The sequence below is a fragment of the Mirounga angustirostris genome, unplaced genomic scaffold (assembly GCF_029215605.1).
Source record: "Mirounga angustirostris isolate CCGP_5_RB_7025 unplaced genomic scaffold, mMirAng1.0.hap1 SCAF_10, whole genome shotgun sequence".
Taxonomy (NCBI): domain Eukaryota; kingdom Metazoa; phylum Chordata; class Mammalia; order Carnivora; family Phocidae; genus Mirounga; species Mirounga angustirostris.
Window position 1 is genome coordinate 51,100,514 of NW_026991718.1, and position 13,226 is coordinate 51,113,739.

The 13,226-nt window shown below is 58.1% G+C and overlaps 1 protein-coding gene across 2 annotated transcripts in view; it reads right to left on the minus strand.

The window, feature by feature from the left end:
* Positions 1-13,226, minus strand: part of ATP6V1B1 (ATPase H+ transporting V1 subunit B1) — a 56,600-nt gene that overhangs the window by 17,940 nt on the left and 25,434 nt on the right. The window contains exons 1-2 of one of the 2 annotated variants that reach the window (XM_045884801.3): positions 8,133-10,567; positions 1,874-1,929 (exon numbers count right to left, since the gene is read on the minus strand). In XM_045884801.3, the coding sequence (XP_045740757.1) occupies positions 1,874-1,929; positions 8,133-8,250 (174 nt within the window). In that variant the 5' untranslated portion in view covers positions 8,251-10,567. The other variant, XM_064572357.1, reaches the window with a different exon arrangement.

Below are 13,226 nucleotides of genomic sequence, written 5' to 3' on the forward strand. Positions count from 1 at the left end.
GCAGATGGCACCAACTGTTAATCAGGCGCATTAGCACTTCTGCATTCCAAGCAGAGCGAGTGCTAACCGTTCTCAAGGAGGACCCATAAAAATACATTTATCTGATTTGATCCTCACAGCAACTCTCTGATCATTTACTAGATGAGGAAACTAGAGTTTGCAAGCCTAAATAGATGCTTCTCAAACTTCAGGGAGCATCACAGCCCCTGAAGGGCTTTTAAAGACTGACTTTTGCATCCTCCCCCCACCCCACATCCCCCCACCCCAGAGTTTCTGATTCTGTCGGTCTGGGGTAGGAGCCCTAGAATCCGTATTTCTAACAAGTTCTCAGGTAGTACTGATGCTGCCGATCTGGAATTGACAGGTAGCTAGTGGGAAGGAGTCAGACTGCGTGACCCGTGCACCCACACACGCGTAAACACTCCATCACGCTCCTTCCCAGTGCCTCCCCAAGGCTAGTGGGTCAAACGGGAAGGTCTGTATGAATTCGGAATCTGGTTTCCAGGAATGAGAGGGTTGGATTTAGTCATTCTAACACTTATTCATTCATGCCTCTCATTCATTTACACACCCTTCCTCTGAACAAACTGAGCACCCACAATGGACTGGGTGTTCAGCAGAAGTGCTGTGTGGGGCTCTGGGGGCTCAGGAGTAATGTGCAATTGGAGGGACATTGGGGGGGCAGGGAGGGCCCATGTGGCCAGGTGGTGATCAAATGACTTGATGGAGCTGCCAATGGGACAGTACAGAAGAGGGAGAGGAGGGACAGGCTCATTGCCCAGGGGCCTGGGCGAAACTTCTAGAAGTGACCTCTCAGCTAGCCCTGGGGGTGAGTCGGAGGAAGGTATGGGGGAAAGGTAGTGGGAGAGGCAGAGGGAAAATATGAGCAAAGGCCTAGAGACATCAAATGGCAGCTCCATGCAGAGGCAGCGTGGATTTCCACGTAGGGAGGGGAGAGGATGTGGCATGAGAGCGGGGAGGTGCACACGAAACCTTACAGAATGTAGGGCCTGTAAGGTGAAGGTGCTGGGAGTACTAGGTGAGTTTGAAGCAGGGAAGCGAAGGGGTTCAGGTTGCAGGGGGGCAGCATGGAGAGGAGGGCCCCAGTCTGGGGGCCCAGAGGCCATGGCCATAATCAGGGAGCAGTGGGGTGGGAGATTGCTCATAGATCATTGGCACTGATGGACTGGGGTCGAGGAAGGGATGACTCCAGGGTGGCACCAGTTTTCCAGTCTGGGGTGGGAACCTGGGGTTGGAAGTGTTTGGTGGCAGGAGGACAGCAGAGTGACCTCATACTTTTGCAGGGCCCTTTATGCCTTAAGAATCCCCAACCGCAGACTCAAAATGCTGTCAGTCTCTGCCATGGTCCTGCGGTTCTCCAGGAGACACAAAGGAGCCCACATCCCATTTCTTTCTGGGAGGCCCACTTTACTTTCTGCCCATGCTGCTGGTTCCCAGGTTGAGATATTCCAAAAACATCTGAAAACCTTGAGCTCTGGAGAAGAGTTAGCTGACGTTGCTCTTCTGCCTTCCCTTCCTTTGAAAAGAAGCAGCTGATGGAAGAGTCCAGCCTTGTAAGCAAGTTCAATACAACCGTCCCACTGATAAAGAGGCACAATAGCCTGGATCCCCCAGGTCCTTGGTGGTAGGTGTGGGTCCCGGAAGGCCCAGAGCGGGAGTGAGCGGGGGCACTGAAAATGCAGGAAGGGAAACCGGGGGTGGCTGGGGAGATAGCTGGGGAGGAAGAACGTGGGGATGGGTGACAGGGAATTACAAGGGATGGGTGGGCCCATGGGAGACAGCTAGGGGCAGGGCAATTTAGAAGAAATCCCGTACAGGGGCTGGGAGCCCTGGGAAGAAGTGGAAATCTTACCTTGACCTGGTCCAGCACCACCAGGGGCCCATTGACGCCGCACACCGTCCTGTAGGCTGGGGGAGGGGTGGAGGTAGGTGAGGGTCTCTCACACACACACACAGAAGCATCCTCCGCTTTCCCTCCCTGTAAGCACCACCCCCACCCCCTTCCCAGTCTGGGCTGTCAGGGTCATTAGCTGTGACAGGGCCAGCCACCATTGCTGCAAGGGTCATGCCCCTGCCCGCAGGGCCACCTGCTGGCTTGGACACCTGCAGGAGGCAGGGGAGGGCCAGGGGGAGGGCAGAGGCCCCTCAGAGTCCTCTCCTCCCCCTCAGCCACGAAGAAGTCTTTCTTATCTTGAGGCTGCTTCCCCTCTGGCCTCAGCCCCCATCTTACCCACTCCCTCCTCTCTGACCCACAACATTTTCCAAAAGCTTCTGGCCCCCAGCTAGATGTGATGAGAGAACTGCCCTCCCTCTGTGGCCCTCCGGGGTCACTCGACACTGACTAAGCACTGTGTCTGTGCACATGTGCACCTGTTGGGGGGGGGGGTCAGGCACCAGTGAGAAAAACCAGCCAGGGTCCGTGCCTTGTCATGAGGCCTTGCCAGGGGGCATCCTGGACAACCTGGGCTCCCTGAGTGCCTGTGGGGGAGGGGAAAGAATGAGAAGGAAGGAGGAAGAAGAATGCCCTAGTCCTAGTCGCTGGAGAGACCCACAAATGGAGAAATGAGCTCACCTTACAGAGAGCCTCTAACTCCAGTCTTGGGGACCCCAACAGGAAAGCCATGGACTGGCAGACAGGAAGCCTATCTTGGTTCTGCTAGAGGCTAGCTGGGAGACCGTGGAACTCTCCCTCACCCATGACCCTGGGATATACAGCTCTTCCCTGGGGCCCTATGGAGCACCAGTGGGACAGCTGAGATGAGGCGCCCTGACAAGGCAGGATGGTCAGAGTGTCTCTAAGGTCACTGGGTCACTCACAGGTTGGAAGAACATCAGAGGGAAGAGTGGTCTAACCCTCTTTGCAAAAGCGGAGGAGAATGGGGGTGAAAACGCTAGCCCAGGGTCACCCAGCATGCTTGTGGCAGAGCTGGGGCTGGGATCTCAGCCACTTGCCCTCATGCTTCCGTGAAAGCCTGGTGCCAAGTCACCCCACACTAAGAGAAACTAAATGCCCCCAGCTCACGTCTTCCCCAGTCTGGGGCTCAGTGGTCAAACCCCTCGTCTGATCTGTGTTCCTTTCACTGAGACTTGGGCTAGGAAGACCGACTGGGCAAGGCGATCCTTGTGGGGATGTCTGCAAAGCTCTTCTGAGCTTATGGACTGCTAGGAAAACTCAAGAACAAGAGGGCACGAGAAGACCCATCCTTTTGGGCTTGGACCTGGAGCAGGGGAACTCCTTCAGCTTCCTTCAGAGGATGGGAGGAGGTATCTATCCAACCTTCCCTCTTAGGCCCACCTTTCCTCCCCACTGGGGCCATCCCCAGGGATGACTGCTCTCTAGGGCAGAGGGCCAGCATCTCCCCCTCTGTTGGCCCTCCCATCAAGCAAGCTCTGGTAGCTCCCATCTTGTTTTGTTTTTTAAGATTTTAGTTATTTGAGGGTGCCTGGGTGGCTCAGTTGGTTAAGCAACTGCCTTCGGCTCAGGTCATGATCCCGGAGTCCTGGGATCGAGTCCCGCTTCGGGCTCCCTGCTCAGCGGGGAGCCTGCTTCTCCCTCTGACCCTCTCCCTTCTCATGCTGTTTCTCTCTCCCTCCCTCTCTAATAAATAAATAAAATTAAAAAAAAAAAAGATTTTAGTTATTTGAGAGAGAGACACAGCAAGAGTGGGAACACAAGCAGGGGGAGTGGGAGAGGGAGAAGCAGGCTCCCCCCTGAGCAGGGAGCTCAAGGCGGGGCTCGATCCCAGGACCCTGGGATCATGACCTGAGCCAAGGCAGACGCTTAACTACTGAGCCACCCAGGCGCCCCTGGTATCTCCCATCTCAAAAACCACCCCCTCAGCCCCAGTCCTTGCACAGCTGCTGCCCTTCACAGCCCACTTTCTGGCAAGTACGCTCCACTGCTGACTTCCTTTGCTCACCTTCCACTCTCTCCTGCCGTTCTCCACTCTGGCTTCTCTCTAGGCCACCCCAAGGGATCAGGCACAGTGGAACAGAGCCTCATTTTAAAAAGCCCTGGGAAGAGCTGGCCTCTTGCTGGCCCTATAGAGAAAATACCAGACTGGCCAAAAGGGCTGAGATGACCAAAGCAACATGCCGAGTGGGTGGGCTGGGGGGGGGGGGGGGCGGGTGCAGTTGGCGCTCAAGGTCCACAAAGCCCCAGGGAACTCTTTCCAATTCTGCCTCAGAGTCAGTCAAGTCTTTCAACTTCCTCCCTTCCTTCACAGCAGGCTTCCCCCATTTCACAGCTTCTTTCTGGGAAACCTGTTACCTGGAAATCCCCACAGCGCTACCTTGGGGAGGGCATCTGAGGTGGGGGGAGCAGTGGTGAGCAGCTGGGGGCAGCCCAGAGGCCAGGAGGAATGCTGCCTGCAGCAGGGCCCTCAGGCTGGGCGCCCAGCGTGTGGTCTGTGAGCCCCCAGTCCATCCCACCAGCCTCAGCCATAAGCGGGCTTTCTGGGTTTCCAGAAGCACAGGCCTGGCTCTCTCTCTTGGGCTTCCTAAATGAGTCGTCACTCCATAGCCTGGGCCCTTCACTGCAGATAATCCACTCTGGCTGTTTCTGTTCAGCATCCGGCTTTTCATATCCTTCAACACCCTGCCCTTGACTGAATCCTGCAGCCCCCTGGCTCTGCTCCCCCCTGAAGTCCCACAGGCCCCAGGCGGGCACCCTAGAGGTGTCTTCCCCAGCCTGTGGTCCTTAATGAGATGGATTATGTCTCCCCCCTCAGACCAGAGCTCTGTGTCTCCCCGGTCAGACTAGAGAACATCTTTTCTTCGAGGCTGTCTCGTTTGGACACAGCCAAGGTGGTGGCTGAGCAACAAAGATGTCCTTGTCGGGAAGCCAGGCTTTTTGTGTGTACCCACCCCAACTGATTGTGTCCATCGCATGCAGTGGCCAACTGAGGCCCAGAAGTTGGCTGATTTCTCCTGGGGCACCCACAAGTCAGTCAGCACCCTGTGGCACTCCCCCAGCCTTGGGACCTACTGGTCAACCCTGGTGAGGGGAAGTGGGGGAGGGTCATGCTGGAGGCAGGGGGCTGGCCCAGAAGACCTCTGAGGGTTACTCCCTCAATAGGCCTTCCTGAGACTTTGCAGACACTCCCTCCCTCTGCTCTGCCCCCTCCCCTTTTCCATTGTCCTAGCTGACACTCTGGGTTGCACTTAGGGCTGCAGGCCTGGCGCCCCTCCCTGCCCCCATCTCCCCCGCTGCCTTCCCCTGTCAAAGGCTCAGCGGGGCTCCGTGCAGCCCACTAATTAGGGCCTGCCCAGCCACACCTGCAGCATCCTGGGAGAGGGCTGAGCCGGCTGCCCAGGCGTGAAGCCGGGGTGGGGGCAAGCCGGGGGCCAGTAGGTCTCCCACCTCCTCCCTTATCCCCTCCGGACGGATTAGGGGAGGGAGGGCCAAGGCTGGAAACCCAGGCTTCTTAGAATCAGCCCAAGACCTGCCGGGTGGAACTCTCTGGCCTTTCGGTGGAGGAAACCGAGACAGGCAGCAAAGCTGGGGGTTTGGCATTCCAGCCCCTGGGTGATCTGACCTGGCTCTGCCCCTCCAGCCTGGCTGACAGCCTGTCGGTCCAACCTTTGCTCCCGCTGCACCCTGCCCTCCCTCCTCCCACTGCCTCCCCCCTGCCCCCGCCAAGCACCTTCTGCCCCACACAACAGATAAAGCTCCATGCCACCTCCTTCCCCTGGGGAAAGAGCTCTAGCTCTGAGGGAGGCAGCCGGGTCCCTTCTTAACCAGGGCAGATATTGCTGGGATTCACCCCCATCCTATTCTACCCTGCCCCCTCCTTTCTGGCTTATTCCCTCAGCCACTGCAGTGAAATCACCCTTAAGGCCTTAGGCCTGTTGGTCCACCTCCTCCTCCAGGAAGCCTTCTGTTCGACTCACCCCACCCATGGCTGAGGAAGCCCTGGGGCTGGGAGCCAGTTGCCCCATCCCTGTCCCTCTGGTCCCCCAGCTCTCCTCCTAGGCTTTCTGTCTCTACTTGAAGTTCTCCTGCCCAGAAATCCGTAGAGTCCATAGAGTCCTCCAGTCGGAGGCCAGGCTGGGGGACATGGGCAGAGAGAGACTCAGGAGTCCTGCCTCTCCTGACCTGACGGCGCAGCTCACGGCGCAGCTCTAGTTTTGCACATACTACCCCAACCCCATCCTCACCCCTCAGGGAGGAAACCCCTCAGGCCCCCCAGAGGAGGAAGGGGGTGGGAACCGGAGAATGCCGTGGGTGGAGAAGCACACTGAGGAATCCCATCTGCTCCTGGGTGGGGGAGGCTGTCGGGGGGCTGGGGGCTGGCCCCTGGGGGTACCCTGTGAGGGCACTGGCGTGCAGCAAAGGCGGGAACGTCTTTAATGCAGGTCCGGAGAAGAGTCAGGGGTGGAGGGGCTCCCCGTCTGCGGAACCTTGTCTCGGGGTCAGCTGTTGGGTGTGACACATTCACCTGAGTGAGGGCCCCATGAAGTGACACAGAGGCAGACACGAGGGCGCTGCCACCCCTGGGTTCCAGCCTGGGTCACATCTCCTGGGTGTTTCCCTGTACCAGGGCTTGTTGACTTTAAATAAGGTGCTGGCTAGAGGCAACCGGCTGGAGGGGGCCCTGGGGTGAGGTGCCACCCAGCAGGGTCCTGGGGAAGGCACGCTGCAGGGGGTGGGTGGGGGAAGAGCCTGCCAGGGTGGGCTCAGATCTCCACCAGGCCTGGGCTCTGGGCCCAAGTGGGGGGGCCAGTCACGGGGTATTTCTGGGCCTTCATGACCCCTGCTTTGCCCCAGGGGAGGATCTGGGCCTCCGCACTTCCCCCATGCCTCCATAGCGCAGGGCCTGCAGGGCCTCCTTGCTAAATCTGGTCCCATTCAGTTCCTCCTCAGCTGGAATGTGCTCCACCCCTCAGTGCCTGCCTCAGGCCTCTGGAGGTGCCTCATACCCCCTGCTCCGTTCCTCTGCACCCCGGGCCTGCCCGCTTTGCACTTGGTCCATTCTGGGCAGATGCCAGCCCCATTCAATGCAGACCCGGCTCTCTGGGCTGCCCCGCCAGCTGGCTCCTCCCGCTGTGGTCTGGGTAGCAACAGGCCGAGGGCGGAGGGCGGGGTGGCTGTTCTAGGCCAGCTTCTCTCCACACACGCGCTGTTAGGAGCCTCTGGCTCTACTTGGCCTGTGCTGGCCAGGCCGGTTTAGTCCAGTGAGCTGAGCTGCCCGAGAATTCGAGAATTGGAGAATGACCTTGGCAAGGAGAGATGGAGGGGGTACTCCCTTCGGTCCTCAGAGCCTTACTGGTTTCTGTGCCCCAGATACCTGGACACACCTCGGGATGGTCCCCTCTGAATTCTGAATTCTCCCCGTGCCAGGCACTCCCCCCGCCCCCAGCTGTAGAGGCACAAACATATGACATCACCTGACCACGTACCCACATTCTCCCCACGAGCACGCATGCTTGTGCACGGAACCACACACTCACCCTGACTGTACAAGGATGCACATATATTGTTACACATTTCCTCCCTCTGATCATACACACTTGAAAGCTTTCACGCACATATTTACACCTATCCTCACCCAAGTGAAGGTGGGAGCACGCACATACCCAGACACGCTCCTTCCCCTGGGTTATACACACAGACACCTTCCCCCAAAGGCACGCATGACATGGACCCATTGACGTGACACACAGTGGCGTGTCTGTCCCCATCCTGAGAATGCACACATGGTCCACCTTGCCGCACGCATTCCCTGAGAACTCCTGATCATACATTTCCTCGCACACGCACACACACGCCCAACACACACACATTCACACAGAGCATGTATCATGAACACACACCCTTGGGGCAGTGGGGAACTCTCTCTGGACTTGGGGTCTCAGGGCAGGGTAAGGGTGATGACCGAGAGGTTCCCACAAGGAACTCCCCCGCCTTCTCCTCTGGGGTAGCCTGGGCTGGGGACCCCATCCCCCATCTGCAGAGGTGGCCCCTTGTCTGGGCGGTCCATTGCCTCACTCTGCTGGACCGAGAGCCCCCTAGATCTTCCTCTGCCTCAGAGCCTCCTCTTTCCCTGAGCCTAAGAAGCTCGAGCCACCCAGCAGCCCCCACCCTCACCCACTGCGGGGACTGTACTCACTGACACGGGGGTGGGTGATGTAGTTTCGGGTGACCGCTTGCATGTGTTCCCGGGCTCTGCCCAGGTCACAGCCACTGCCGGGGAGCCCCCCGGGCCTACTGCCTACCCTTGTGTCCATGGCGAGGCGGCAGCCTGGGAGCTGAGGACCTGAGCCTGCTGGTGGCGAGCGCAAACTCTTCAAGCCAGGCCTGAGCCGGAGAGAACTGATCAGACCGCCCCGGTGGCCACCCCTCCCCTCGCCACTCCCGTCCTCCCTGAGTTGACTGTAAACAGGGAAATCGGGTCCTGGAGCTCTTCCAGATCTGGGAGGGGCCCTAAGCCACCTGCCGCAGCAGCAGAGGGGAGGGGAGGCGTGCAGGGGTAAGGCTGGCCCTCTAACCTCTGAATTTGGCTTTTCGTTCACCCCCAGCCTGCAGCCAGTATGAACTCAGCTCCTCCCCCTGGAACTCCAGGTGCTCTCACAGCCCCTTGCTCCAGACCACATCTCTTCCTGGTCTCCGCACCACATGCACTTTCTGGCAGGCTGCCCTCTCTTCACGTCGCTTCCTCACTGTCTCCCCTGACCTGCCCTCACCCTGCACCCCTTGCCCTGATCGTACCCGGGTACTTCTTCCCCTGCACCATTCCATCATCATCTTTTTTTGAACATCTATAGAGGATCATTCTTCTGCCAGCTTCAGGGCCACCTCCTACAGGAAGCCTTCCCTGAATCCTCCAGCACTCTGGATTCACCACACATCTGGTGTCTTCCCTTTGTCATGCCCTTTTGGAGCATTGCCTCTTGTCACTGCCCCTAGACTCTGAGCCCCCACGGAGCTGATCTTATGTCTCCTCCATCAGACTTGGGTCTCTTTAAGCCTTTCGATCTCATCATACTGAGAGCTTCCTGGAAACCAGGGTAGGTCTCCCTCTATCCGATCCTAGGACCCTGTCTTACCTTTTTATATTTTACCTCTAGGGTGTCATGCAGCAGGTCTGCCCTGACAGTTTTCAGCTCGGAGCAGAAAGTACAAATGGAGGAACCCTCCTTGTGTCAAGTGGCTAAAGGAGTCATGGGGCACAGGTCTGCTGGACAAGGCAAGGTGGGCACTAGGTGGTGGCTCGACCCACTGAACCCAAGGTCTGCCCTGGTCACCCCCACGTTTCATTCCAGACTCAGGATGTCAGGGCATTTCCAAGCACCTCGCCAAATGATTCCAGCAGCACAGAGGGAGGGGAGGAAGCACAACTGTATGGGGAACCCCCGTCTGGGTGACTCAGGACAGCCAGTCTGAAACCAAATATGTCTTTCCCGGAGCAGACTGCAGTGGACGTGCTTGTCTTTTCTTCCCCAGAGAGTTGAACTCTCACCTCTAACCTCTGGCCTGAGGACCCATTTCCGGTCCCTGGTCCCTCTCTCAGGATTTCCATTCTTTCAAAGAAGCCTCCAGGGTGGGGGGGTGACGATGAAGGGGGAGCTTTGTGGTAACTGGAGGCACTGCACCTTGACCGCAGTGTGGCGGGTGCACAGATCTCACATGGGTGACAAAATGACAGGGAACCACGCACACACGGTACTCATGTCCACTTCCTGCTTCTGATATCAAGCTTCGGTGTTGGAAAATGCAAGGGGGACACTGGGTGGAGGGTACAGGATTTCTCTACAGTATCTTTGCAACCTACTATAAATCCACAGTCATGGCCCAACAAAAAGTTAAATACAAGCGTCTTACTTGAACAAAAAGACAAAAACAGAACACTTTTTAAAAAGTGCTTTGTGGGGTGGCGCTCGCGACAGGCGTGCTTTCTAGGGCGTGTGGGATCTTGCCTGGATTTACCGTCTCTGGCTCTCTGGATTCTGATCTGACCTTTCATCGTTTACCCCTCTTGAAGGATTTAACATTGCTACCTCCCAAGTATTTTTGTTTCAAAGAGGAGCTTGCAAAGAGCAATGTTTAACCAACAAAAGCATCAATGTTGCCACCACGGGCTTTGCTAGGTGCAGGTGGAAGCTCTAATTGGGAGTAGGAGTCAGGTGCCCGTCAGCCCCCACACGTGTGGAGCCCCGATCCCCACCCCGCAACTGTGACCGTGGCTGTCGGGGCTCTCGTTTCTGCCCTTTAGCGCGTCCCTGGCTCAGCGCGTCCTCCTTCCCCGTGAGGAGGAGAGAGGGGGTTGAGGGCAGTGGTGGTGCTGTGGGGACTCTGTTTCCCTTCTTGTCAGTGTTTTCCTTTTATTTCAGTGAGCGGCACACACGCACACTGCACTCACACACACAAGCTGCGGGACCAAGGCCTTCCGGTGGACAGTCTCTGAGCTGGGGGGCGGCCGGGCCGGCGTGCGCTGCTCCCCGCGCTCTGCGAGCCGGCTCCGGGCGGTGCACGGGGCAGGGGAGGCGGGGCGTGAGGTGCCTGGGGACTCGGTGTCACGGGGGGGGGGGGGGCGGTGGAGGCTTACACGTTGGCTTTCTTGCCTCCGCCAGGGCTGCCTGCTCTCCGGCTGTAGGGCTCGAAGGCCGAGGAGCCGAGCTCATAGCAGGCGGGCAGGTCCAGGAGCGCGGCAGCGGAAAAGCAGAGGGCTGGCCGTGGGGGTGGCTGCGGCGGGGACGCCGGGGCCGAGGTCACTGGGTTGAGGCACGGGGAGGAGTTCCTGGGGTCACCCAGTGAGGTGCCCCTGCGGTCGGCAGGCGGGCCCAGCAGGCCAGGGGTCAGCGCCAGGAGGCTGGGGGCCCTGGGCACGGACAGCAGGCGGCCCTGCTCCAGCAGCCGCAGGATGTTGGAGGTGGCAAAGGCCTCGGAGGCTGAGGACGACGCCCGCTTCTCCAGGTCTCTGCTCTGGTCTTTCTTCTGCTTGGTGCGGCGGTTCTGGAACCAGACCTTCACCTTGGGGCAGAGGGTGGGGAGGGGTGTCAGGAAGGGCGAAGCAAAGTGGGGCAGGTGGGAGGAGAAGAGGAGAGGGAGGACATGGGGGGTAAGGGAGTGGGGAGTGGGGGAGCAAGGGTGGAGCGAAAGGGGGAAGAAGAGCATTCAGAGCGGCATTAAGGCCTTCCCACACCAGCCTGCTCTGGGTGAGCCAGTAAGGGACCCTGCCCTCCAGATCACGGACATGGGGTGTGTTCTAGAAGGCAGGCACAGACTCCTGGTGGGCAGCATCCTCGGCCTCGCAGAGTGCTCACCCCATAGGGAGGGGCATGGCCCGAGAAGGGCCAAAGCAGGGCCCTCTAAAGCATGCGGCCTCGGGCAGCTGCCCCTGCCCGGTGTGAGGACCATCCCACGGCTCCTGGTCTTGACCCCCACACTGCCTCTGAAGTGAGCTTTCTGTCCCCATCCGTTTGAACCTTTCAGCAGCCACCTCCCACCTCATCCCCTACAACATGACAGGTCTCTTCACATGACACCAGGTGTGACAGCATACAGCAGCATGTTGAGGGGGGGCTTCCAAGGGCGACACTCTCAAACCTGGGGACAAAGAGTGCCAAGTCCTCCACATCTTAAGTGAAGCCACCAACAAAAGGGCAGAGAGAGCCCCTTTCCCAGGTCTATGAGAGGAGGCAGGACCAACCTCTACCATCACCCAGCGCCTGGTGCTCCCAGCCCTGCCCTGGTCTGTAGAAGAAACCGGAGGCTGGGAGGGAAGCTCAGTGGTCAGCCCTCATGGTGCCGGGATTTCCTCCCCACTGTGAGAAGGACAGCGTGCCCCCTTCACGGACAGCCAGGAGCAGGCTCTGGAAGAACCATGTGTAGCGACTAGAAAGGCCTGAGAGGAGAGTCTGACGTAGCTCCCCAGCTGGAACACTTGTCAAAGCCAGCCCTGCTGCGCCCAGATTTGTGTCCCAGGAGTACAGAGGCTGGGCTTGCTTCTGGCCTGGAGGTTTCAGGAGGCTGGCAGCTGGCTGGGACAGTGTGTGCCCGCAGGACAAGGGGGGATGCCGCAGAGTGGAGGGCGCACAAAGATAAAGGACGGGAGGGGCTTGCTGGTGGCCTCCAGCTTTGGGAGGGTGTAAGGGAGGCCAGCCACTCCTATGGCTCCCGTGAAGGAGCTCAGAGACAAGGAGGAGGAGGCAGGAGTGGGAGGGCTGCCTGGGTGAGGATGAGGGCTCCCTAGGGCGATGCCTCAGGACCCCACCTCCTAGGAGCAACCACCCCTCCAGCGCCCTCATCAGTGAGTCAGACCTGTTCTGAGTGGGGAAGGGGAAGAAGGGATTTGCAACAGACATGAGTTTGGTGTTTTAAATTGGACTGGATTGAGTTTCAATGACAGAAGTTAACCAGAAGGTTATGGGATCTACTTGAGGTTGATTGATTCGTTCATTCGCTCAATCATTCATTCAGCGGATGTGTGCTGAGTGCCTACTACCTGCTGGGCGCTGCCCTCAACGTGGGGAATCAGCAGTGAGGAAAGCAGAGCAAATCTTTGGTGTGGAGGGGACAGCATGGAGGGGGAGCCGGATGAAGAGGGCAAATGAGAACAGTCGCGACTGTCAGGTGGCGCGAAGGGCTTCGAGCAGTGTCTCTCAAATTGTTCTCGCTGAGGAACCACTTTTTAAAGTTTCCAGTCTGTCATAGACCAATGTTTTTGTCAAATACAGTTAAAACGAATTACACTTACTCTCCATTTCTGCACTTAACCGGTCCTGGACAGATAACAGTTTGCGGGGGACACCAGCCCGAGAACACCACTTGGAGAGACACTGGTTTGGAAAAAAGGGGGAGAGGGAGCAGAGGGGACTAGCTTATTCCTGGGTGGCAAACACAGCCTCTCTGAAAAGGTGACATTTGAAGGAGATATCAGCAAGGGAAGGCCAAGAAGCACTCGACCAAATATGGTTGAAGGAAGCGACTGGAAAGAAGAAAACCTTTCTAAGTTTGTCACTCCCGGAAACTCCAGGAAAGGGTCCCACCAGACCCTCGGGGGAAGTGGCTCTGTATGTCACTGGATTCCTCTCCCCTGCTGGGAAGTCCCCTGGCTTCTCTGCCCTGGTTAGCAGCCACCCTTGTAGGCCCTAGGCACCACCCCAAGACCATCCCAGCCTCAGTTTCTCATCTCAAAAATGGGGACAAAAATACCTGGACTGTTGCAGGGATCAGATAAGGAAGACCATGTAGATGGCTCCGC